Genomic DNA, 27,113 nt, shown 5'->3' on the forward strand with positions numbered 1-27,113 from the left:
CTTCTGTTGATCACTACGCTAGTCTTGAATTCATCTTAGTTATGTCTTTTGCTTTTAAACATATTCACAAATCACGTTTCAAGAGGTTCACAAATCAGGTTTCAGAGAGGTTTTCTTGGATATAATACAACTATCTTGAAAAAAAAGAAAGAAAAATACAAAAAAAAACTTTAAAAATAAAAAAAACTAAAACTAGCAATGCAAACATAAAAAAATAAGTATATTACAACAAAGTAAAAAAAAAGAATAAAAAAACAGTTTGGCATTAAAAAAATGACAAAATGAAAAAAAACATCTAAAAAAAACATATGTTCGTTTCGTTTTTATTCTTTAAAAAAAACGTGTTTTTTTATTTTAAACGAAATTTTTTATTTATTACATTTTTTCATCTTTTTCTAAATGCTTTTTCAAAGAAAAAAAGACCAAGGTTTTTGTGATTAAAAGCCTTTTAAATATTCAAAATAGTAGATGCATGAAAAGACAAATTGAAAGCATGTTTCAAAAGAAATTGCCACACTTGCATTTATGATTGTACAACATTCATCCAAAAATGGCACAACATTGATTGACTTGTCATTGACAATATATACTGGCACACATGAAAATATGAACAAAATTTACGAACATAAATTACCAGCAGAAGAAAAAAAAAAAAGAAAAAAAGCCAAAATCTTGAACACCAAGTCTTAAACACCCCAAATAATGGTAGGAGGGCATCTAGATAACACCCCTTTTTAACCATTTTTCACCAAGTCTTAAACATCCCACTCCTTGGTTTTGTATGTGGCTAGCGGTGTGCTCGGGTAGCTCTGAGGGGCATCCTGTAATTGGTTGAACTAATAGGTCAATGAAAGTTTGATCGTCAGTTTGATTACTACAACAGATGGTACTAATTTAAATTGCAAATGCTGAGTAGCCCAAAGAGCCGCAGCATATTTGTCTGGAGTAATAGGTTAGTGACAGTTTGGCTATGAGTTTGAATTTTGTAGATGCTATTAATTTAGACTATAAATTGTAGATATATAACACTTTAGTTAGCAGGTACCACGTTCACCACTCAGGCTCTAAAGCAAACTTGAATCCTAAGAATAAAGGAAAAGGAAAATGGACTATAACCTGTTCATGATTTCTTTACTTTGGTTGTGTATTCCAGTGACACACTCAAAACCCAAACTTTTTGTGAATAAGTAGTATTCAGATTATTCGCTCTCTTTTGAAAAACCAGGTTTTGTGAAAATCTAGTTTTTCTCAAACCCAATTTTGATGTAGTCATCTCGCAATCCAAAAACGCTGAATTGGAGGCAAAAACAATAGCGTTTCCGGGGTATCATCTATTATATAAACCTCTAAAAAAAAAAAATATAAACTGGTCTCAAAACTAATTGATCATCGATAGAGGAAAGAAATTTGTGGGGAATCCAAATTAAAGAAGCAGTGATTTTTTTTTTTTATCTAAACATCAGTCTTTAATTAAATTGACTTTGACATTTGTAATTTCTATGTGTATTTTTTTATGTAACCATCAGGTTTTAATTAAATTGACTTTGACGTGTCCAATTTCATAAAAATGGAAAGCGATTAGGAGTTTTAATTTAAGTAAGAAGCTGCAATGTCAATTTTGCTCATTAGTTAAGGGTGGGCATCCGACTGGGTATCGAGTAAGGCTTGGGCTCCAGCTTGAAAATTAGGTGCTCTAAGATGTTGGGTCGGCTCGAGCTAGCCCGGGCTATGCTTAAGTTGGTTCGATGAGCTAGTTTTAATATTATTTGTATTGTTTATATATAATTATATATACTTTATTATATATATGTTATTTTATATTAAAAATATTTTTAAATTTTAATGAAGCTCAACCCATACTCGAGTTTAAGGCATTGAGCGGGGCTTGAGCTCGAGTTTCGAGTGTTGAGTTGGGCTCGGGCCACCACCTTGACACCGCAAGAGCCCAACCCCCTTATCAAGCCAGCCCGATGCCCAAACCTACCTATATATCATAAGCGTTACTTCCTAAGAATTTCTTTTTTCCTTGTTTGACATCAAGAGTGATGGTATAATGATTCCGTCACAGCTAAGAATTTCTTTTTTCCTTGTTTGACATCAAGAGTGATGGTATAATGATTCCGTCACAGCGTAGAAGCATTTAATTATAAAACTTGGTTAATTTCATGTGAACCGGCAAGAAATTTCCTTCATACTTCGTCTTAATATTGTCTATTAGCCCAACGATGCTCGTTCAGCCTTGGCATTGTCATTGTCTATGCCGGATAGCTTTCTCTTCAATCTTTTGTTGACCAAACGTTAAGATGGAAACTTCTCTACATAGTTTAGATCAGAGATCTTGCTAAAAGTGATAACTCCTTTGATGGCAGTCTGAACCTTAATTTTCATGACTTCTTCAACGAAATCCTGATCTTAGTCAAGATTTTGGAAAGATGTGACCATGGAAGATTCAATATGCTAGCTCACTCACGGTGAATCGGATGAGTATTTCATTTTACCATTCAACGGAAAAGCCGAAGCCTTTTCCCTTTGCATTTGGTCTAAGAGGTCATTTGCTAAGAAGTCTCTAAAAAAAAAAATTTGAAAGTTTGATGGAAGAAAACTTTAGCGGACTCCCTGTTCTTATCGCAACTTCCTTCCGGCCCACCCCACTTTTTCTCTTTGCTTTGAATATGCTCAAAAAGGGAATTCCCTTTCTCAAACTCTCAGTGAAAAGTGTGTGCTTATTAAGAAATTGCAGTAAAGTGTTTTTCTTGAATTATAAGCATAAATATGCTCGAAAATTGAAAGTTGAGAAAAGACGCTGAGAGTTACTCGGCGATTGCCTTTGCTGAGGAAGGAAACCGCAGAGAAAGTGAGGATGCCAAATTGCAGAACTAATTCACTTTCGCTTTCGCTTTCGCTGGTCCGCGTCTACCTACTCACTTTCGCTTTATATATGGCGTGATCTCTCTGTGTTCTGAAGTTGCAGAACTAATTCTAACCATCTGATCTTCCCTCAATGGCAATTCGATGCTTCTTCTTCTTCTTCTTCTTTTGCTGGTTACTGCTCATGTTGCATCTTGATTCGACCCTGGCCTCCGACTCCCCGGCCAACTCACCAGGTATTACATGTTCTACAAACCTTCTGCAAATTTCTGGGTTCCCTTTCATGTTTCGTGTATCTTTTTAGAAATGAAAAGAGAAAACGAGGAACTCTACCCCAAAGATCACTTGGCAAGTGATGGCATTATCGCTCCTTCCAAATAACAAGTTGTTACTGTTTTACGAATTACTCCAAAAATTAAAACCGATTTATAAAACATGGTTTCAATTTTTAAGATAAGATAAATTCATGAGATAGTTTTCTAAATTTATAAAACACTTTAGTCACAGAAGCAAAGATAGAAATTTTTCATGATTAAAGTTTCTAAATTTTGACTGGGCCAAAATAATTATTTTTCAAAATTTTTATGTATTACAAATGAAAATTTTTAAAATTTATATGTAATTTTTTTTTTTTAAATTTTGAGGTAGAACAAGGGTGAGGTCGATTAAAGTTTCTAAATTTTGACGGACCAAAATAATTATTTTTCAAAATTTTTATGTATGACAAATGAAAATTTTTAAAATTTACATGTAATTTTTTTTTTAAAAAAAGTTTGAGGTAGAACAAGGGCCCATGCGAACCCACCTTTGAATCTGTCTCTGCTTAGTATTATATTCGATTTTTAAGGTAAATTCATGAGACACTAAAAGTAATAGTCTTGTGTTGCTTTTGTCAAACGGGCTTTACAATCCAATATCCCATTGCAAACAATTTTTTTGGTTGGAAAAATAAGTTTTCAGTTTTCTGAAATTTGATATTGTTTTGTTTTTATCAATGTTTCAGAACGAATCTAAAACTAAAATTTTTATTTTTTGTTTTTATTATTTATTTTTTTCAAATTTTCGAGAATTACTGGGCGTTTTGATTATTTCATATCCTAACTGGATCCAGAAACCTGATTTAACTTTAACCAGGATAGATCTAACAACTCATGACCGGATTCAGATCAAACCGTTACGCATCGAATTCCTTGAATCTCAAGTCAAACAAGACCTACAATATTTATGAATTCCAAGATGCAAGACCTACAATTTCATCAAATAATCCTCACATCTATCAAACGTAAGATTTCATAGTCTTATAAAAAAGATCACTTGAGATCCAATATCCAAAGTTGTTAAACCCCAACTTGAGAGAATTTTCTTAATCCAAACTCGCGTTTCCCTCTTACCGTGGGTCCTCTTTGTCCCAACCTGTCGTGGAATGCTTAGTTTCATGCATGTTTTGACTATAATGTGAGGAGCATGTGAGCTTGTGTAGGCAGTTGCCTACCCAGTCCCACAAATTTGATTTATTTGCATAGAAGTTTTTGGCGCTGTATTTACATGTTTTATACATTGGTATTTCCTATCGGGTGTTTGAGAACACCGATCAAGGTAGAGCCAGATTTTTTTTATGAGGTAGGCGGAATTATAGTTTCATATTTTTGACAACAAAAAACATATAATTTAATTTTTATATAGAATAAATATATTTTCAAAGATGACTGCCTAGTGGCGCCGAGCCCACTAGGATTGCTTATCAATAGAAAAGGACCCGCTTGTACGGACTTGACAGCTTCCGCGTACAAGGACCCGGGCGGAGACCAGAACATAGAACACATCAGTCTCGAGAAGGGACCAGGACTCCTCTTGGCCCCCCATCTGTTGGGTCCGTCTTTCAATGTGACTATTTCTTGTATATATTTCAAAAAATAAGATAGATTCATGAAACACTTTAAAAGTTGCTTTATGAATATGCGGCAATTTTTTTTAGTAGATACACCAAATGACCCCTTAATCATTTGCTTATGTTTATATGACACCCATTAATCATTTTACTGGACTTTCTAAAATTTTTGAACTAGTTCTCTTTAACAAAAAATTTCCTATATAGCTGATTTAGTACTACTAAATTTTCATTTTTTTTTATCATTTGTAGAGATGCCAATATATTTGATTTGGTGTGGGTTATCCCACGAAACGGTTTTGAAAAAAGTCAGATGTGAAAAAAAAATTGATACCCAATCTAGAAAGATTGGGAATACATAAATATAAGATCGGATTTAGATTTCGATTAAGATCACATTTAGTTTTAAATAGATATTCTATATTCTTGCATTTTCTCAGCCTCAATGGTGGTGGAGGTGGAGAGGAGCACGGTGACACCAGAACCAAGATCAAGAAAACTAAGAGGGGCCGCAGTGAGGACTGCAGCTGCAGTTGGCATGCGAAGCTCAAGTGCCGGCGGTCGTCGCGCCGGCGTGGCGAATTCAGGCGGCCTTAGCTACTTCAGGATTAATATGGGGCCTCCAATCTTAGCGATCAGCTTGCTGGCTTCCCTGATCCTGCTGTAAAACTGCTCCTGCTGTTATACTTCCATTCTTTTAACTTAATTCTTTTTGTCTTTCACCTTCTCGATCGAGAAAGGAAGAAGAACAATGAACCACTTTAATTCTCAAAGTCATGTTTCTTCATAAACACTGCCAAATACAAGCATGAATCTCTTGATCTTACCCTTTTCAAATATTGTGATCTATTATAAATGGATGGGAGAGAAGAAATTAATGTAAAATTTTAATTTCCTCAAGCCGAACCCGCCGATTCAGGCAATGCCGGTCTGAGACTTCTAAGATTCCATTGCATGTCGGTCAATGCTTTCCTTGGCACTTATCCCATCGAAATGAAGTAAATTTTCTTGCATTAATTACTAATTCTGCATACAGCAAATTCGTTTCTGTGTTGTATCATATGAAGCTGCACAATACGGCATACTCAACTTATCCACCTTTCTGTTGGGATAAATGGAGATAAACAGATGTGGTAAAAGCATTCCGTGTTATCAGGGGTGGAGCCTTGATTTTTTTCAGGGGACCGCCAAATCATCTGTAGGTTGGAACAAGAGGAGCGATGGGCCGAACCAAATTAAAAAAAAATTTGATTTTTTTAATATAATTGTTTTTTTTTTCCTGCACTCACCTTGGCCCAGGCGGCCCCCGCTCCCTCCGCCCCTGCATGTTATCTCATTCTATTAAAACGAGTGCTGACTGCAATCGAACAACTACAGATTAAGACAGGGTAATTGGTTCAGTTGGACAAGCCATTGTATGCGGCAGTTTGCTCAATTGAGAGCAGCGGAGCAACCAAGAAAGACCAACGATTTAAAAAGGGGAGGTGGGACATGTAGAAGAATATATACCTGGTGATAAGGCAGAAATTTCGTTGGAAGAAACCGGAGAAGCGGCCGCTGGGGTTGATCGGAGAAGAAGAGATAAAAGCAAGAAATCGATGAAGATGCACCGCATGGCCATGGTAGGGATGCAAGCTCAAAGAAAGAGAGAGAGAGAGAGAGAAAGAGATGCTATCGGGGGTGGGGGTGGTGGAGGAGATAGACGTTAGTTGGTTGCTTTTTGGGTTTTCATTGAAGACAACCTTTTAAAAGAGATTCAAGGAAAAGGTCAAAACAAGATAAATCAAAATTAATATTAAGTTTTTTCTTTTACATTGTGTAACAAGTCTCAAATGAAAATAGTCTTTTTCACTGCATTTTATTGAGTCCTGTCATCAAGTCTGTGTGCATGGTTCTCTCGTAGCTACTCACTTCAAATGAGACCTTCACCAGTTTGATTGTGATAATGTTTTTTCAAAAAATTTTCTAGTTGAGGAGGTTTACATGTTGCAGCAGAAGGCTGTGAAGGTCTTCAATGTCCCCATCTTGTTTGTTGCCCTGCCATAGTCTTATATAATATTGAAACAGGCTATGCATGCTTGGCATATGCCGCTTAGCTAATTTTTTAAATCTGAATTCAAATATGAATATGATCGGATCTAATTTCTTAAATTCAAATTCAATCTGATTTCTTAATTGGACATTATTTTCTTTTCTATACCTGATTTTTTCAAAACAGGTATATCCAATCCAAATAAGATACATTGACATCGTTTTGGGATGATCCTAGACAAGCCTGCAAGTTGATCGACTTCACCCTTAAGTTTAGGTTGTTTCAAAATGGAGAGAGAATGAAGAATCGAGCTGATAGGGTAGTCCCACTTCCACCTCTATTGAGAATGATTGTATGTGGATGAGGATGTTGGTCCTTTTGAAAATGAGACTGGTTTGCTGCTAGATTTTGTCTCTTTGGTCATTTGACCTTAGAAAGCCTAGTTTTTTAAGTTTCATTTGGCAACAGAGACACTAGTTCTATGAGTATCCTATGAATTTATTACAAATATTAAGGTATAATCACAGAACGTTAAAACTAACCTTCCATAAATATGACTCAATCATTGTGGCAAATTCATGCAACACTCACATAGTGTCCCCACTGTCAAACGACATGAAACTCAAACGTTCAATGTTGTTGCTATTTTGATTGGGAAATAATTAATAATTTAATTTGGCTAATTAATTAAGGCTCAAAAGGCACCTGATTCGGCTAATTAATAATTTAATTTGATTGGGAAATAGATCTTTTTGGTTGCATCGCTGATGCAAGAGCACCCCATGCACCAACAACATTTATTTCTCTTAAGTATTTGTACCACTCATAATTTTCTTTTCATTTTGTAAAACAAGAAATTGACAAAAGTTTTATTTGCAAATGTTACTTATTATCCTCCAATTGTTATGTACCAAGATCACTATAGCAATAGGTTTCTTCATTTTGTGAAACAAGAAATTTGACAAGCAAATGTTACTTATTATTCTTTAATTGTGATGTACCAAGATCACTATAGCCATAGGAAAAGAAGAGCTAAGAGATGAAAAAATAGTCATAGGAAAAGAGGAGCTAAGAGATGAAAAAGGAGACATGATTGAAAGTTTTTCAGCGTTGTAGCATTAAAGCTAACATTCTCAATGTCTGTTAACTCTAATGCTACAACGCTTATAAACTGTCTGTCATGCTCTGAATGAAACATGTTCATTTCACTCTTTATAAGGGAATGGAGGTTCTTCTCCGTCTTCGATACAGGACTATAAATTCTCACTTTTCTTTCATGTTACAACACTATTATTCACACCAACATTAGGCCCCACAACTACAATGACAATGACCAATTGCCATGCTGACTAAAGTGTCCTTGAAGCCTAACTTTCCATATGCTAGAAAAGACAAATTGCACCAAACCTTCATCAGAAATGACAGCACAAATAACAATTCAAAATGTTAGACATAACACAAGCAAGTTAAACTGAATCATGACTCCATTTTTTCTCACTATATCTAGGGACATCAAACTCAAACTGTCCATCAACAGAGATGGATGTCAGTGAATATTTTTTAGTTCAAAAAACTTTTTGTAGGCACGGTGGACATAACTTTCTCTTTTGCTCATCCTGTTCTTGTCTGCCTGCCGACGTTTCCGAATCTCACGTTGCGAGTGCCGATTCGTCGCACATTGCACGCCAGATCACGTGAACCTTTTGCCCTGCCTCTTTTTCTTGTGTAGTCTCTCGTTCGAGTTCACATAATTCAGCAAATTTATATTGATGTACCCAAACTTTTTTGGATGCAGATCGGATCCCACTGGCTCCGCCTATTTCAGTCGAGTGGGCAATTGCCGTGAAGCTCCCAGACAGCATCTTGTGAATGGAAAACTTTTGCGATCCAAAGCCGGAAGGTGCCCTTACCTGCCCCTTTTCTGTCGCTGTGTTAATAAGCAATTCAGAATAGAGGACGGTGAGAGCGAGCAGAGAAGCAAAGGCCGTCGTCCTCACTCGGTTGACATCGGAGGTGGAGCTACAGCTTGAAATAAGGAGGTCGGACGGAGATGAGAGACGGCAGAGATCCCTTCAGACCGCCAGCAACCGGTGGTGGCGAAAACAAGAAGGCGGTGATGGCCGGGAGAGGCGTCATAATAAGGGCAGCCTTCTTCCTCTTCCTCTTCCTCTTCCTCTTCCTCTTCTTCTCCCCAAGACCTTGCTTCTGTTTATCAGCAGGGCCTGCTGCTGGCCCTTCATCATTCTCCGCAGGTCTCCCTCTTTCTATCTCTCTTTCTGTTTTTATTAATACCAAAGTGGATATACAGTGTAGATTATGTGTTCCTTCTTCCTTCCACAGCCTATCGTTTTATTTGGCGTTGTTTTCTTTGATGAAAAGAAAGTTGCAGATACCAAATTAAGGGTTTGCAGGATATCTTCTGCTGTTGATCGTCTTCTACCTAACGAAAAAATATGCGTTTTCTTTTTTAACGTATAGGTAAAAGATGAGTCGAGATTCAGGGACTATTATGGGGAAAAGCTACTTTAACTACGCTCATTTGGATGATTTTGAGGATCAAAAATCGTTGGAACTTGGAAGAAGCTTCTTTTGACACAAAATTGAGTTTACTAACATGTTTTATCATAATCTAATGTCCAAAGAGGCCATTGCTACTGTATTCAATTGTTAACCTTTTGAGGAAGTTAGGATTCAATAGCTAGAGCTTGAGGTTAAATTGTATCATTTCTATTAAACTACAAGCTTGTTTTTACCGAAGGCATGTAATGATCAGAATAATCTTGGTTTGCCCCAATATAATGACAAAAAAGAAGTAAAGAAGTTAAAACTCTAATTTTTTTTTTGAAAAATAACCAAATATTCCAACTTTCCTGTTCTTTTATTTTGGGTGTATACTCGTTGTTCACTCTCATGGAAAATTAAAAAGTATTTGTTTTTTACCTCATTTGATGCACTACTCGTTGTTCACTCTCATGGAAAACTAAAAAGTATTTGTTTTTTACCTTATTTGATGTGACTGAGCTTGTAGTGCATGCTGACTAAAAGATGATAATACATGTTAGTCCCCGTGTCATTAAGTTCAACTAATTTGATGGGAAAAAGGAATGTTCTATTCACACAACAAATATAGACTGTTCAAAAAAAAAAGGTGGGTTAGCGTATTTTATAACTTTATAAGTCTTTTTACTTTTTTCAATCTCATTTTTATCTTTTTCAAAACCTTCATTTTTCACTTTATTACCACCCCATGTGCATGTGCAGTAATGAGTTGCTTTTGACAACTGGGTTTTTTAGTCATAGGGCACTTGCATTAGTGACACAAATTTGGTGTGAACGCTGCATATAATTTTCAAGTCATAACAATGTAATTTTGAGAGAATATAATGTGATTTTTAATGGGCTGGTGTGGGCAGTAGCCCACCCTAGACAACAAGTATCTCTCTACTTCTCTTTGGATAGTATATACCAAGAGGGATATAAATGTATACGGTAATTAATAACCCGGAAGTAAGCAGGAGTCCAAGAGAATTTTTCTAAAGTTTCTATAGCTTATTTGAGGTGATCATTTGCTCATTGAGGACGAATATGCAGGTGGAGGAGCAGTTGATCAGATCGGCCAATTAAGGGCACATCATACTGCAATTAAGAGGCAAGTTATTAGTGGAGGTGAACCTGGAGTTTCAAGAAGAAGTAGTTCCACCAGTGGTAGAGGCACATCGGCCAGGGGCCGTGGCGGTGGACAACGGCCCCATGGTACTTCGCTAGTTCCTGGTCTCTACGGTGCTGCGGCAGGCGCCACCACCAGCACTGCCGCCAGATCCGGCCAAGACAAATCCCACAAGAGTTCCTCAGTCAGCAATCACTCGGACCTTTTCTTGGCTGGTTGGGCAGCATTTAGTTGTCTCTTGATGTGGAAGTGAATAGTATAATGGAGATGAATACAATCTGTTGGGGAGGCCAAAGTAGTTGAGCAGGTCCAGGTTTCCGTCTTCATAGTTGTCTATGTTGTAAAAAAAGAAACATATGAGAGAAAGTTATAACACATATGTACATGCCCTTATGCATCATATCATGTATGCCCTTATGCCACTCAAGCCAATAACATACTAGCAATTGTCCCTCCAAACTCCTTGGGCTCGACGCTACTATAGAGAGGGGCTTATAGAAAAGGAGTTGTTACGTGATTGGTTGTCTTAGTTTTTAAGTTTTTAACTAAAACTGCTAAGGAATGGATTGTAATCTGTCGCCACATCGTTACAATTATGTGACAGGTAGATAGATGCTGCATCATTGGAGCATTCAATCCCTAGCCCTGTAGCTGGTTATGCCACCCAAAAAACAAAGAGTTTGGTACATAAAAAGACCTCATATGAACTACAAGACTGTTCCTGATTTTATTTTCATACAGAAGCCCAACCACAAAGAGTTATTAATTGATCACCCACACAATTGCTATGGATCCAAGTTATATTTTTCATACTCAATCTCTCACTATTGCCAAATAGACTCTTAGTTCTATAAAAATGTGTGTGTTTTTTTTCAGATTTCTACATCATTAACGTTGCCACATTCTAAATATGAAGCTGCCGAAAGAAAATCGCTATAGAAGTAAATGCCGTTGATAAGGCTGGATATTATAGTCTTGTAATGTTTTTTTTTTTTTTGGGTTAGGAGACTCAAAACTTAACCGGGATTATTTTTTTCCATACCTATCAAGCACTCGAAAAAAATTCTAGAAATATTTTTACTGATACATGGATTTTTACTGATATGGGTGGAGAAAAAAAAAAACCTGCCTCTCACCTTATTGTAGAAATATTTTTACTGATACATGGATTTTTTTTTTCTATGGAGATCAAATGCATTGATTCTGTTGGGGCATCTGGCAATAGAAACATCAACCCACTAATGCACTATTCTATAAATTTACCTTTATGTTCGGGATAAATTGATGAAAAACTAAGTTAAATTCTTATTGTCAAACACCTCCTATGACTATTTAATTTTAATACTCATAGAACCTTGCTTTTGATTTTGACAAAATTATATTGACTTGTTGGTTTTTGATATTTTCTTTTCTGGTGCAAATCTATTGGGAGGTAGAAGTCCTTTCCCTTTTTAATTATTACCAAAACATAGGGGGAGGTGCAAGGAAACCGATAATTTAACTTCATTTATGCAAATAAGTTTTACCTTTTAGTAGTTTCTAAAAATAAAACACCCATATTCATGAAACATAAGAATATTCACACAACTCACAAACTCACAAGGGAGGAGGCATATTTCATGCCTTTCCCTGTTAACCTGAGTATATTATATCCTCCTTTGCAAAAGTATGTTTTCTATATGTATAAAAAGAAGGTTTGAGCATGTTTTCGTGGTACACTAAAAAATTGGGTTTTTTTTTTCCCTAGTTCATGTTCTACTCCTTCTGTTCGGCAAGTTAGAAGAAAAATATTCTCTTCAAACCTTTTCATACAAATTTATAGGAACTGATTGATCTTTATGTGATTAATTGACATTGAATACCTTTCCCCAAATTTACCACACTTTATAATATAGATTCCTAATTACCAAGAAAAACGGTTTTCTTTCTAAAATTTGGTTTTAAATTATTGATTGAGGTACTGTTCAACAACATTCAATTCTTCTTTTAAGTATTTGTACCACTCTTAATTTTCTTTTCATTTTGTAAAACATGAAATCTGACAAAAGTTTTTATTTGCAAATGTTACTTATTATCCTCCAATTGTTATGTACCAAGATCACTATAGCAATAGGTTTCTTCATTTTGTGAAACAAGAAATTTGACAAGCAAATGTTACTTATTATTCTTTAATTGTGATGTACCAAGATCACTATAGCCATAGGAAAAGAGGAGCTAAGAGATGAAAAAATAGTCATAGGAAAAGAGGAGCTAAGAGATGAAAAAGGAGACATGATTGAAAGTTTTTCAGCGTTGTAGCATTAGAGCTAACATTCTCAATGTCTGTTAACTCTAATGCTACAACGCTTATAAACTGTATGTCATGCTCTTGATGAAACATGTTCATTCCACTCTTTATAAGGGAATGAAGGTTCTTCTCTATCTTCGATACAGGACTATAATTTCTCACTTTTCTTTCATGTTACAACACTATTATTTACACGAGCATTAGGCCCCACAACTACAATGACAATGACCAATTGCCATGCTGACTAAAGTGTCCTTGAAGCCTAACTTTCCATATGCTAGAAAAGACAAATTGCACCAAACCTTCAATGTGAAATAAAAAATGACAGTACAATTGAAAATTCAAAATGTTAGACATAACAAAAGCAAGTTAAACTGAATCGTGACTCTTGTCCATCAAAAGAGATGGATGTCAGGTAAATATTTTTTTTTGTTTCCTGCAAGGAGGAAGTGGGAGACAGGTTCCTCCCGCCCCCTCTCACCAACATATATGATCAAAGAAATGTGACCATGAATCAAAAGAATTGATGAATTTCACTAAAGAGTACTGTACCATCTGTGGAACGTTTCAAATTCAGTTGAAGAGGATTTCAAATGGAACCAGACGAACTGCCATCGGCCAGCCCCTATACATCACAGGTCAGAAGGCGTAAATGCTTCCTATAGGAGAAGGGTAACCATCAAGCTGGCTGTCAACACCGTGAGCGTCGTCATCCCCAAGCAGTTTCTTCTTTGAGCCGCAGAACTATTGCCATAAGCTCCGGTGCGGCGAAAGAATCCACGCCGTCCAATACTCCTCCCTCTGCCTCCACCTCTCCCTCCACCCCCTTTCAATTTCCTTGGCTTTGCCTGCGCTATTCCAGTGGCGGTGTCCCTGCCCTGCACAGAAACTGAGCGAGCGCTGCACAACTTAATTACTGGTTCTGTACACTGCAAATCGAACTCGTTTCGCATGACTTTTCATTCTATCTGCCAGTGCAGTGTTATCCTATGAAGCTGCACAATACCGCATACTGAACTTATCCTACTTTCTGTTGGAATAAGCGGGATAATACAAGAAATTGAAATTATAAAAATATCCCGCCTTTCTCATTGTATTGAAACCAGTGCTGACTGCAATCGAACAGCCTATGGCTTCAAGACAGAGTGGTCAGTGCAAAACCAAGAAAGACCAAAGATTTGAAAAGGGGAGGCGGGCGGGACAATATGGTAGATGTATACCTGGGGATAAAGGAGAAATTTTGTTGGAGGAAGACGGAGAAGCGGCTGCTAGAGTTGATAGGAGATGAAGAGATAAAAGCAAGAAAGCGGTGAAGATGCACCGAATCGCCATGGTAGCCATGCAAGCGCGGAGAGACCTTCATTGTTCTGCCTTCCTCCTTTATATATCCAGAGCATCGATGCCAACTCGTACTGATGAGCCTTTCTTTGTTGGTACTCGGCAGTTTCGCGTCGCTTGTGTTCTGAAGAGAGCAGCCAAAAAAGTTGTGAGCGCACGGGCGTATGGTCCATGTGATCAACTCTTCTTTCTGAAGATTGCCAGACTTTAATTATATATATATACCATGCAGAGCATATTCAAACTGTGAGATACCAAAATGTAGTGGGCTAAGAATATGGTGCAGGAAGTTTTCGATCCAACGGAAAGGTCGGAAGTGCCGCGTCCTTCTCTTTTTGCCTTTTTCTTTTTGCCTAACAAGCAATTTAGAACATCGAGCCGATCACGTCTCGCGCTCATGCATGCGAGGCAGCTTCTATGTGGCTTGCTTTCTTCTCTCTATGTGGCTTGCTTTCTTGTCTCTGTGGATTGAAAATTTGAAATATATAGAGGCGCAGGAGAGAGCAAATCAATTAAGAACTAGCAGAGGCTATCGTGTTCACTCAGAAGCTGCAACTTGAGAAGAGGGCAGCGGAGATTAATCAAGAGGGCACAGGTCCGTTCAGTCCTCCAGCAACCAGGGATGGCAACAAAACAAGACGACGGTGATGATCATCGCCAGCAAAAGAGTGATCGCAATACGGGCAGCCTTCATCCTCTTACTCTTTTTCTCCTCAAATCCTTACTTCTGCTTATCAGCACGGCCTGTTTCTGGCCCTATCTTTTTCTTCTGGTCTCTCTCTCTCTCTCTCTCTCTCTCTCGCTCCTCCTCCGGCTGCACAGGGGCGGGCGACCTCCTCCGGCTGTACAGGGGCGACCTCCACCGGCTCCCCCGCTCCTCCGGCTCCCTCTCCGCTCCTCCGGCCTCCTCTGCTCCTCCGGCTCTCTCTCGCTCGGGCGGGCGGTCTCCTCCCGTCAGGCGGTCTCTCTGGGCTCGGGCAGGCGACCTCCTCCGGCTGTACAGGGGCGACCTCCACCGGCTCTCTCTCGCTCGGGCGGGCGGTCTCCTCCCGATAGGCGGTCTCCTCCGGCCTCCTCCGCTCCTCCGGCTCTCTCTTGCTCGAGGGGGCGGTCTCCTCCCGTCAGGCGGTCTCTCTGGGCTCGGGCGGGCGACCTCCTCCGGCTGTACAGGGGCGAACTACTCCGGCTCTCTCTCGCTCGGGAGGGCGGTCTTCCTTTTTACTTCTTGTCCTTTTTTACACCGACTGTACAGGGTCCACCTTTTTTACTTTTTGTCCTTTTTCTCTAGTGTCCTTGCTCCTACCTAGCTTTTCCTTGTTGGTAGTCTTCCAAACCCACTATCCATTCGTTTTCTTTTTCTCTTTTGTCATTTCCCCCATCTGACTGCTTCCTGGGATTATGTCTGGAGGTTGAGACTCATTTCAGCTTGGTGGTGCATTTGAGAGGAGCGCAACAACAGAGTCTTTAAGGACACATTCTCTTCGCCAGATTCTATGGCTCGTCTCATGTAAGGGGATGTCCAGTTCGCCATTCGGATGAAGCGTCGCTGTCCATCTACGGCTGGGTGACTGTGCCGCTCCATCTTTCATCTCTCTCTTGCTTTTCTGTGCATTGTATTGTATATTTTCTCATTCCTCCTTCTGTTTTTGCGGTTTGTTTTTACGGATTGTTTTTATACCTAGGGGACCCCTTGTCCTCAAATTTTGTTATATATTCACATTTTATCGGCTCTCTCTCTCTCTCTTTCTCTCTCTCTCTCTCTTTCTTCTACCAAATATCAAATAGATGATTTATGATGCTCGAAGGTTGAAATACAGTGTACTTTATGCCCTTCTTCTTCCTTCCTTGCCCATTTGTTTTATTTGGTCTTGTTTTTTTCAAAGTTTTTTGCAGGGAATAATTTGTTCTTTTGTGTACGGCAACTTCTTACTTTTGTAAGTAATGGCCTCAAGAAAAATAGCCTTATAGCAATGGAAAGCATATATGCCCAATCTAACTCTTCCATCGGTTATCTTCTTTGTCTTCTCTACGGTTTTCCATCATCTTGTGCAAGAAAATAAATTCTTATCATCCTCCAAACATCTTGCACACACACATATATATATACCTTCAATATTATTTAATTATCATTGTGCTATGTCCAAAGAGGCCATTATTCTATCTCTCTAAACACGCTTTTTACCGGTCGAGAAGTGTTTGTTCATTGATCTACAGCAAGAACAAAAAGCACCAATTAATTTGTATCTCATTTGATCAGACCGGGTTTCTAATAGGAGAAGATAATACAGTTCCCTGTGTCTTGAAATTCAGCACTGATATATAACCAAAAAAAAAAAAGAAAGGATGGCATATATCAAAAGATGCCTTAAGTTTAGGATATACAATAATCCAAACGTAAAAAAAGACAATTTACATGCACCACTTTATTTGATATGATTGCTGATGTAATCATTTAAGATGAATATGCAGGTGAAGGAGCAGTTGGGACCGGCCAAGTAATAGCAAGTCATACTTCCATTAGAAGAGAAGTTATTGTCAGGAGCAAAGCACGTCGTAACAGGCGGTGCTGCCAGGGGCGGAGGCAGAGCAGCCGGGGTCAGCGGGGGTGAGGAAGAGCTCCACCGTACTTCGCTAGTTCCTGTTATGTATATTGGTGCCGCCGCGGCCGGTGCCGCCATGGCCGGTGCTGCCGCCAGATCTAACGAAGCCAAACTCCATATGAGCTCTTCAGGCAACAACTACTGCCATGGTGCGGACCTTCTCTTGACAAGCTAGCTAACATGGCCAGAAAAAATAAAAGAGAAAAAAAAAACACATATATTTGCTCTCACATAAAGTACATATCTAATGTTTGCTTAATTAAAAAGATTTGCACTAAGTGGTGACTCAGCCTAGGTAGTTGGCATAATTGATGTAGAATGTATACGTGCTGCTCTGTTACATTGTTCAATATTTGATTTCTTGCCTTGTATTTAGGACTACATAATGAATCGAGCCAGCTCAGGTTCGACTTGAATTCGCTCATGAAAACTTGACTCGAGCTCAGAGTTCATATATATGCTTGAAATGTTAAACGGGTCGAGTTTAAATTGTAAGAACTCCACTCGTTTAGACTTAACTCGGCTCAACTACATAACAAAAACCAAAATATAATGACAAAATAGTTATACGAGTATCAATGAAATGAGTTAAACGAAACCAGACAGACTTAATTGAAGCGAGCTAAATGAGTGAAACGAGTCAAGCCCAAGCAGGATGCTGTATTGTCTTGTCGAGCTCGAGCTTGTTTTATGAAAGTTGATTTGAGTTCGAGCTCAAGTTTTTGCAAATAAGCCTTCAAACAGCCACATTTTAACTTAGAAGCCTTCAAACCCTTTTATCTAAATTTGCATTCTTGGAGGCCTCAAACTACCCTTTTAGGTCCACATTTATTTTATGCGAAAATCCCTTACCCAATGATACATCTGGAATTTGAGTTCCTCTGCATATTATACTTTGATGACTGAAAATGTTACAAACTTTGGAGTGTTTGATTACTTTAGGTTTGAAATTCATAGATCTGATGTGGATCTGACGTGGTATATTTTTACTTATATGACAAATGATCAGTGATAAAATTCATGATTCATTAAACAAGCATTTAAGATCCTTATTTTGCTTATTGGCATTGAAAGGTGTCAGATTTAAGATTAGAGGGAAATGTTTTAATTTTGAATCCACAGTTTTTAGTTCCTGAATATCTCAAGTCCGAGTCTATCGAAGCACACATTTTACATAAACTTCGGATCCTACGCTAATTAGTTGTGATGTCAATTTTAAAACGCATTTGATCTATATTCAAATGCAAATCTGGATCTAATTGCATATCATCCAGTTGATTGGCGTTTTATAAAAACCGTCATGCACCAAATCCAAACAAGTTTACCTTGGGAACCGCTAGCGGATTTATGCAATTTTGAGACAGGGTTCAGTAGATGCATGAGGTGCACTTATATATAAGTCAGGCTGGACATGGGACCCAAGCTCCATGATTAAAATTAAATAATATATATATTAATAAACATAATATATAAATATATTTAATCATAATAAAATATTTATATAATTATATATAAAAAAACAAAATAATATTAATATTAAATGTAAGTTCTCAGGTCGAATCGAACTGAATGAAGATGATCGAGTTCGATCAGACAACTTATCGAATCGCTGCACCCAATTTTTTAAGACCGAACTCGAATCGAACTTACTGGAGCAGCAACGCATTCAAGCAGATGATCACCTGATCTAAGCCCCAAACTTGGAGGGCCCATCTGTTGCTATACTCCCCCCACGTGGTTTTCTGCCAAGCAATAGGAACTAACTCGATCATTTCATTTTCATGGCTCTGATACCTCAGAAAAATTTGCTAATCTGTGTGCTGCAGAGAGAGAGAGAGAGAGAGACCATCCACGTGTGTCAACGGTGCCCATGAACGGCAATGGCTAAATCGAGCTGCCCAGAGCACCAGAGAGAAGTGACTGAGATTGAGAGAGTAGCCCGCTTCTTAGCTGATAGCCGGCGAAAATGGTGGCAGCCGCTGCCATAGCAGCTCCTTCTCTTTCCCTCCCCAAATCCGATTTCCTGCAGAATGCTGCCTTCGTCAACAACCCCTCTTCCCAGTTCCTGGTTGGCGTCTCGAAGAATGGTCCTTTGCATCCCAAGGTAAGCTCGAAAAGGAGAGAAGGTGTAAACGTAGTCGTTGCCGCAGCAAGTAGCAACACCAGCAGCAGATTCTACCTCAACTTCACGGGGTTTCCTTTTCCCTTAGGCCCTTTCCTCAATCGAAGAACAATAAGGAGTGAGGTATGCAAGAATCACAATTACGAAATTCTGTACGTTCTTTTTCATCTTTCTGGCTTCTATAACGAACGTTGGTTTGGTGGCGTTGGTAAGGTTTAACCTATGATGCTTCAACCATTTACCGGAAGGCTTTGAAGGCATTAAAGTTGTTCCGATGTGGAATTTGGTATTTGGGTTCCTTGTATCACTGCTTACTTCTTGTTCGTACTTGGTTTAGCTCTTCATCTCCTTGTGGATTACCTCTATAACATACAGAGAGTAACCAGCAGTTATTCTTTCCTTTCTCTGCGGGTGTACTTCTATTATCAATTTTCTTTTCAATTTCCATGTATATTTTTCTAGATTTCAATATGTGGATTACTAGGCTATCTTAATCAGGGATCTGGCTTGCAAATCCTTGTTCACATAGTCTTACAATTCACTTCAAACAAAAAAGAAATTGATTCGATTTTAATTCTTTTGGTTGTCTTATCTCGTGGATTTGATGCCTATGGAATAGGCTGAAAGAAGCAATACTTCTTTTTTAAATGCTTAAACTTTGGGGGCCTGAATAATTTCTTTAGTCGTCGCCACTTCCAAATTGGAGGAAATTTGTTTGATATGTTGTATCTTTCATTCTCTCTCTCTAGGGACACCGAAGTGTTTTTCCAATGGAAGCTTTAGTAATACGAAAATCATGCTTGTTTGAAAATTTATATACAATATATACGGAACGTGACAAGTCCTGGACGGTTCTCGTCTCTTATGCAATTGTTTATTTGCACGTTAGGTTGTCAAGGGATGCATATGGACATTTGAGCAGGAGCAAGCATTAGGTTTCAGCAGTGTCTCTACGAATATCCGAATGACAGCCATCAAGCTTAAGTCTGGAGGGTTATGGATACACGCTCCTATCGCCCCAACTAAAGAATGCATTGAGGTTTTCTCCTTTTCTTTTATTTGCTTTCGTATTAGACCATGAGTTCTTTCCTATGACTGATGTTTACCGTTTTCCTGGTTATCCTTTGAATTAAAAATCCAAAGAAATAGAGATGTTTCATGTTTTTCCAATGTTTCTTCACTCTCCAAACTAGTATTTTCTCTATTAAGCATGCATTTCTCTCATAGCTTGAAATAGTTGTCGCTCATAGGATTTTTTATGTCGTATATGGCTTCCAGAGTGAAGATCATCAGGCATGAATATCTGGTCTAGTGGATGCAAAATATCTGTTTTCATTAATAAAATTCTTCATAATTTTTGGGAAATGATCACTTGTGATATGGGAATATGTTATACAACTAAGATTGGTAGCTGACTTGAAATTATTCACCTGGAACTAAAACTGAGCTCAAACTTCAGTAAGTGCATTCCTGTGAGAAGCACTATAGGTTTTTTCCCAATAAGATCTTGTTAATGGGATATCAATTTTGTCCTTCTACACTATGTTGCTATAGCGCTTTGTAGCTGCAAAAACACCATAAAGACTGTTGAGGCAATGCATGATTTGGATGTTCTTTTTTAGATGCTTTATTTTTGCTATAGAGCATTTTGATTTACTTTATATTTGTGTTCTTTCTGTCTTATCCTTTTGCATGAATTTGATGTAGCTTGTAAAGGACTTGGGTGCTCCTGTAGAATACATTGTTCTCCCAACATTTGCTTATGAACATAAAATCTTTGTGGGGCCATTTTCTAGAAAGTTTCCCAAAGCAAAAGTGTGGGTTGCTCCAAGGCAGTGGAGCTGGCCAATCAACTTGCCACTTCAGTTCTTTGGGATATTTGGTGCCAAAACCCTACAGGATGAGGACATGTCCACACCTTGGTCTGAAGAGATTGAGCAGAAGGTTCTGAGCTCCCCTGAAGTAGGTATGGTGAAACAAAGTTGCCTTTTCCATTAGATATAGTAAAAGTTTGGGTTGCATCCTGGCACTATGCCAAATCAACTTGGTGATATTGGGAAATCTTTCTTTTGCTCACTGTTTTACCAATTAAGAGATATCCCAATTCTCCGAGAAACTCAAATTTCAGAAGAAAATGATCACAAATTGAAGATTGGTCTTCCTATTGGATGGGTAGAAAGTTTGATCTGAAGTACATAATTTATTACTGGTGAACTGATAAACCACATTTTCTTTTTCCTAGGGATTGGTCCTTATGTGGAGGTAGCATTTTATCACAAACGTTCAAGGACGCTTCTTGTGACTGATGCTGTAATTTTTGTACCAAGACAGCCTCCTGAATGCATTAGTACAGAATCACTTTTGGAATCTGCAAAGAATGGTCTAGCTGTGAAGCTCCTCAGCAAAGGAAAAGATGTACCCGATGAACCCATAGTGGACAATAATTTAAATAGACAAAAAGGTCAGTTTCTTTCCTGATATCTATTAGATGTTCTCTCGCAAATTTCAGTCATAGTTTCAATTTCTTTCTCAGATGGAAGATGATGAAAATTCTTCTTCTAGTGAGGTAGTTGCTAGAGATAACCACTGTGTTCATGAAGAGATACTTGAATTTCTTACAGCAAATAGTTGATCTTCTTCTTTTTCTCATCAGTTGCTGTATAGTTTTCAGAAAGCTTACACACTTTCTATTCCCATTAAGGCTTCCCATTTCCTAGAACTACGTGCAGAACTATTTTTTCATTACAAGACTGTTGTAAATTCACACATATAATGGTAGTTTCTCAGTGGGAAGACATTTGCTATTTTGGAGTCCTTCCATTGTTTTTTCTTTTTTCTTTTCCATTCCTGATTTGGTGACAACTTACAATACAGGCAGTTATACTTTTAAAGAAATTGCTTTCAGTTGCACAATGATCTTATAAACTTACAACATGCTGATGGAAGTCTTATTTTCAGGATGGGAACGAATGGTTCTTCAGATATTGTTCTTAGGACCTTCCAACCTGTTGGAGCCAAATGCGACATTTGCCCAAATGTCCCAAAAGCTGATAGTTTCACCAATCGTGAAAACCTTAGTTTTCAGTAAAGTTCCAGAGAAGGTCTCTCCATAACAAAATTTTTTTATCCTGCTTCGTTTACTGTAGTTATGTTGGCTCATATCTTTGACCATGTTTTTTATTTTAGATTTCATGTCTCTCTCTCTCTCTCTCTCTAACAGATTTTCCTTATTCTGCTTCAATTACTGTAATTATGTTTGCCCACATGTATGATCACATTTTTTAATTTTAATTCTCATATCCCACATTCATTCCATTGCCTTTTGGTATCTATGAATATGCTTTAACTCATTATGCAGCTTTGTTTCTTTATCCTGCTTCAACTACTGTAACTATGTTTGCTCGTACTGCGGCCATGTTTCTTGTTTTAGTTTTCATCTCTCTCCCTCTCTTCCTCTACAGAACAGTTTTTCCTTATCCTGCTTCAATTACTGTGATTATATTTGCTTCAATTACTGTGATTATATTTGCTTGTGTCCGTGACCACATTTCTTTATTTCAGTTTCATATTTCCCACACATTCATTCTGTTGCTTTTTGGTGCCTATGAAAATGCTATTGAAAAATTATCCAGCTTTGCTGTCTCGTTTGATCTTTTCTGTTTCCATGGGCATATTTGTTGAGTAGGTAGTTTACTCAGATTTGTTTGACATTTTCAGGTCCGAGATTGGATTGACCGCATTGTTAGAGATTGGCAGTTTAAAAGAATAATCCCTGCCCATTTTGCTGCTCCCGTTAATGTGGGCAGGTCAGATTTGTTGGCGGCATTTGCATTCCTTGATGATCTTTTGGGTGAACGTTACGTAACAAGGCCATCCTTGTCTTTACTTTTTACATCTCTGATGGGCAGAGCAGCTAGTTATTTTCCTCCTGATGATATGAAGACTTTATCTTCTCTCGATGGGTTTTTGGTTTCTGTTGGAGCTGTGAAGAAGACCGTTTCTGGCAGGAAGTAGTAGACTGCAGTTTGTACATTCATTTGTAATCTAGGTAAAATATGTAAAGCTTATCTCTTCTTCTGTCACTCTTCATTCCTTGATGATTGTAGGACTTGTTAGAATCCACTCATATGCAAGACATTTTATTCCGGATATTGCAATGGGTTGGAAGCTTGAATGAATGAAAATCCTGTTTCAGCATGTCCATGCCCACAGGCTACTACTTTTGGTCAGATGCACTTATAAGAAAATATATGGTAGCATATTTTTGCATACGCACAAGCTTTTTGACAAGTTACATGAGCACAGGTTCCTCAGTGTCAGCTGAGATAAATCACAATTGTTGCAATTTATGTACCAATCAAATGGTTCATTGGTTTAATGAGTTTGTCTTTTTCCCAATTTGTGGTTGGCCCAAAGACAAATCTGTAATGCTACAGCACTTGAACAAAACCAACGTCTCTGCGGAGCATCAACACTTTGAGGTGGGGATCTTTCATTTGGTCATGTGCGTTAAATGATTTTCCCCTTGAAATGTCCACGTCTTTATTAAAGCCCAAAGGGTAGAGCTGCAGTTGCCATCTCCTGCTTCGATTGCTTCATCCATGAATTCGTCATTGGTGGTTTTATCTGTGCTTCGTGAGGCACTTTCCAATCAAGAAGAGTTGTCGTAAGCTCCAAACTTGCCACTACAAAAGTACAGCATCCATGATTTTACAGTTTAACTAAGGTGATCATAACTTAGTCATCTTCAGAAGAGTCCGCTGTTAACATATATGTGACACGATTTCGCTCGCAATACAGCTCAAATGAGGTGATTTGCCAATGGGCAACCTGGTAAGCGAGCAACATTGTCCGGCCCATGCATTGGGTGTGCTCTTAGCAGTACCTGAAGTTGCTCTGCTATCAGCAGCAATGTCATCAATTCAGATGCATATGCAGTTCTCGAATATCGGTCCATGTCGGGCAGATTTGAGCCATGGCAGCTGATACAGGCTGATTTAGCCAAGCTGATTCAGCCATGTAAATTAAATAATGGTAAAAAGTTTAAAGTTCAATTTTCAAATTCGAACATTAATTTAAAACGGCTATCAGTTTAACTGCAAACCCCTAAGCTGAAAGGGAAGGGGAGGATAGTAGTACTCCTGAGCTATATAAGATGGTTAGTTTTGCTATTTCGCTTTGATCAGTCTATTCTTTACCCCTTATATGGTGTGTTGATCTCAAAAAACTCCCATCTATATCACTTGGTAACGAAGGGTTATAAACTTACAAGACAATCTGTTTTTGCAGATAGCGAAGGGTTTTTGCAGTATAAAAACCAGAAATTATTCCAAAAAGACCTACTTAACTTTTGATGATCAATGAAGTTACAAACATTAAAAGCTTATATTTTCCATATCTTTTTTTCTGAATTGAGAGTAAGCCTCCAAGACTAAGTCTTATCAGGGGCTCTTTGTCCAGGTGCCGTGCTGTGTGTTCGGACTCTTATATATTCTACCCACTCTCATGACCTCTCATCAGCCGGTTCAGCTCCATGAGAAACCTGATTTTCCCTTGTCATTGGCAGAACGCTTTCTTTATTTCCCTCTTTCTGGTGACGGTGTCATATTACCGGTTAGTCTTTTTAGTTTAGTCATCTCATGTTGGGGCCTGACCATATGATCATTTTTGCCCCTTAGCAGTTTACACACATCACTCGAGGTTTTCAGCATGTCTGTGCTTCCAAACTTGCTACCTTGAAGATCATCTCACGCTGGTAGACCTAGAAGGGTTGGTGCAGAGGTCCATGGATCTAAAGGCGTTTGGTTACTTCTGACCTTAATTTCATGAATCCGATACAACAAGAATTACACTAAATCTAGCTATGATTCAAGATCTTAAATCAGATCTCACGTGCACAACTGAAGTCAATGGAGAAGGACCAATTAACTTTATGAATCTGTCAACTTGAAAATCTCATGTCAAACAGAATCAGTGATAATCAAACGTCACGGCTTCGTTCGTAAGGCTGCACTCGAAGAGGGTCACAGTCCAAATCTTCTTTTTTACTTGTTCAAGAATCTACCACCATAGTAAAATTTGAGCAAGAATTTCCTGTTCATCTTTGTGTTGTGACCCACTTCTTCAGTTTCTTTCTTAATAGCTGCTCCTTTTGTTTGGTCCTCACCGCCATTAGTGGAGTTCATGATGCTTTTGTGTCTCCCATGGACGAAACCTTCCAATCCTTCCTACCCACTGAGGCTCAAATCCTGCTCCTGTCTGTGGCAAATGACATTTCCGAGATCTCTCTGTCAACGAAATGATAGACATTGACAAGCAATCTCCATCAGATTAGGGCGACCCAGTTCTTCTTTTTTCCATTTCTAATGACATGAAAAGCCAAGACGCAACTAACTAAGGGTGGGCAACTGGTGGGTACCGGATGGGCAGGTACATGGCCCGTAATGGGCCGTGTTTGAGCTGGACATTTGACAACTGGGCTAACCCGATTAAAAAAATTTGCCAGGCCACACTGCACCGAGTCGGGTATTAGGAGCCTCACCCAGCCTGATCCCTACTTTGTGGCCCCTAGTAAGGACTTTGGGTCATCTTGAGCCCGACTTTGTAAAGCTTTGTGCCGGCCCGATGTCCAGCCTTAAACACGCAACAGAATGCTTGCTTGTCAAGGTAGGCGTGTGCTTTTGGTTCTTTACAAAAAAGGCACCTAAGTCTCAATTGAAATATTAGAAGCACGCTTATGTGCCAAAAATGTAATTTGAATGCTTATTCTGTGTATATATATACACATTGATTCAAGAAGCTAACAGTGAAATTTCAATCGCACATGAGAATGTTCGTGTAAGCCGCTCACAAAAAAGCATGTTTTTGTGAAAAATTATGAATTATCTCCTTTTAGGATTCTGAAATCTCATAGGGCAATAATGGATCTTCATCAGGTTTAAGATCCATAAACCTAACTTCCCCTTAACAATGTGGATTTGGTAGGTGTACTTGCCAGATAATTAACTCAGAGGCAGATACACCAGTTTTCTGCACAAGGTCTGAACATCAATTTTTTCCAGCTTCTGTTCATATCAATTTCAATTAGATAAGAAAATGGGGGTTGTTGTTAGATTGTCAACAAGAAAATTAACCATGTGAAAGAGGCATATCTTGGATTTGCTACTAGAAATTGTTCAGTGTGATCTTTTCTTACTAATCAAGAAGGAGGGAGTTAAGAAGAATCCTTTCGTGCCTTTTGTGTTGCTTTTGTCTTTCTTTAACTAAAAGATCCTGGGTCTAACTTTGCAGTCAGGTGGTGTATTTGATCATCTTGGCTTTTGTTATGAGGAAAATTTTTAGTTGGTATTAGGTAAACAAGTGGCCAGCTAGTTGCACTTTGTTTAGTCACTATGTCAAAAGATGTTCTTCATCATACCAACTGGTCAAGGGCTCCCTAGAGTTGATGATTGCTTACAAAGATTGTTCACCTTTCGCTGCATGCCCAGCCCATCGATGTTGGTGGGATCCCCACCTGCCCTTTACCTAATCAATCCTATATCCACTAAAGCATATACTTGTGGCCCACTTATCATTGTTTCCCAAACCATGCCCCCATGAAAGTTTATAAGTTTATATATATATATATATAGGAGGCATTTAAGAAAAAAATAAAAAAAAGGAGGAGAAGGCAACGTTTTTCATCCCTATCATTTTTCCGGCCAAAGCCAAAACTCTTAAGAAGCATGTTGGGATCTACCAAACAGAGACCTAAGCCCAAAAGTGGGTTGTTCAAATGGTGTTGGAAGAACCAAAACCGAGTAATCAAGGTTTGATTTCCTTCCATCACTGGCCCTCTTCAACAGCTTCTGAAGGAGGTTTTAGGGATATTTATTATTGGAAATTATATTTGATACGATTTGGGTAGGAGCAATCATGTTATGGCTTGGTCCTCTCTTCTCTCTCATACTTAGTGGAGCTCCATTGCATGGATTTCATTGGGGATTTAGTGCCAGCTTTCATTACCTTTTTACTATCTTTTGTCTTTTCCTTTTTAATTTTCTTCTCTTTCTTCATCGTTTTTGGAGTTTTGAAACTTTTTTATCTTCATCGTTTCCAATTTCCTACCTTCATGTCAGTTCCCCATTTCCTTTGTCACTGTTTTTTTGGTTTAACGTTATTTTCTTTCTTCTTTTACCCTTGAATTTTTTTCCCACTCTTCGTTGTTTGGACCATTTTCTAGTTTCATTCTTTCTCGTTTCGTTTTCATTAATGTTTTTATGCCTCTATGCTCAGGGGCTATTTTCCGAATTTTTATTCTTTTGCTTTCACT

The 27,113-nt window shown here is 38.3% G+C and overlaps 3 protein-coding genes across 3 annotated transcripts; all 3 read left to right on the plus strand.

Annotated features, from left to right (window-relative positions):
- The first annotated feature begins 2,974 nt into the window (after positions 1-2,974).
- Positions 2,975-5,539, plus strand: LOC116259672 (uncharacterized). The gene is made up of 2 exons (XM_031637546.2): positions 2,975-3,104; positions 5,197-5,539. The coding sequence occupies exons 1-2, from the start codon at positions 3,002-3,004 to the stop codon at positions 5,421-5,423; spliced, it is 330 nt and encodes a 109-aa protein (XP_031493406.1). The 5' UTR covers positions 2,975-3,001; the 3' UTR covers positions 5,424-5,539.
- Positions 5,540-8,323: 2,784 nt separating this feature from the next.
- Positions 8,324-11,132, plus strand: LOC116258400 (uncharacterized). Its single transcript, XM_031635529.2, has 3 exons — positions 8,324-8,482; positions 8,584-9,040; positions 10,380-11,132. Exons 2-3 carry the CDS (start codon positions 8,839-8,841, stop codon positions 10,706-10,708), a joined length of 531 nt encoding a protein of 176 aa, XP_031491389.1. The 5' UTR covers positions 8,324-8,482; positions 8,584-8,838; the 3' UTR covers positions 10,709-11,132.
- A 7,332-nt stretch (positions 11,133-18,464) lies between these two features.
- On the plus strand, positions 18,465-23,071 carry LOC116259737 (uncharacterized). Its single transcript, XM_031637657.2, has 6 exons — positions 18,465-18,925; positions 19,692-19,841; positions 20,510-20,768; positions 21,045-21,263; positions 21,761-21,903; positions 22,520-23,071. The coding sequence occupies exons 1-6, from the start codon at positions 18,647-18,649 to the stop codon at positions 22,814-22,816; spliced, it is 1,347 nt and encodes a 448-aa protein (XP_031493517.1). The 5' UTR covers positions 18,465-18,646; the 3' UTR covers positions 22,817-23,071.
- The last annotated feature ends 4,042 nt before the right edge of the window (positions 23,072-27,113 follow it).

This window comes from Nymphaea colorata, chromosome 8 (genome assembly GCF_008831285.2).
Source record: "Nymphaea colorata isolate Beijing-Zhang1983 chromosome 8, ASM883128v2, whole genome shotgun sequence".
Classification (NCBI taxonomy): domain Eukaryota; kingdom Viridiplantae; phylum Streptophyta; class Magnoliopsida; order Nymphaeales; family Nymphaeaceae; genus Nymphaea; species Nymphaea colorata.

Coding starts and splice junctions, on each gene's coding strand:
- LOC116259672 (XM_031637546.2), top strand. CDS start 3,002: ATGGCAATTCGATGCTTCTTCTTCTTCTTCTTCTTTTGCTGGTTACTG. Junction 3,105..5,196: donor CTCCCCGGCCAACTCACCAG/GTATTACATGTT, acceptor GCATTTTCTCAG/CCTCAATGGTGGTGGAGGTG.
- LOC116258400 (XM_031635529.2), top strand. CDS start 8,839: ATGAGAGACGGCAGAGATCCCTTCAGACCGCCAGCAACCGGTGGTGGC. Junction 9,041..10,379: donor CCCTTCATCATTCTCCGCAG/GTCTCCCTCTTT, acceptor ACGAATATGCAG/GTGGAGGAGCAGTTGATCAG.
- LOC116259737 (XM_031637657.2), top strand. CDS start 18,647: ATGGTGGCAGCCGCTGCCATAGCAGCTCCTTCTCTTTCCCTCCCCAAA. Junction 19,842..20,509: donor CAACTAAAGAATGCATTGAG/GTTTTCTCCTTT, acceptor AATTTGATGTAG/CTTGTAAAGGACTTGGGTGC. Junction 21,264..21,760: donor TAATTTAAATAGACAAAAAG/GTCAGTTTCTTT, acceptor TCTTATTTTCAG/GATGGGAACGAATGGTTCTT.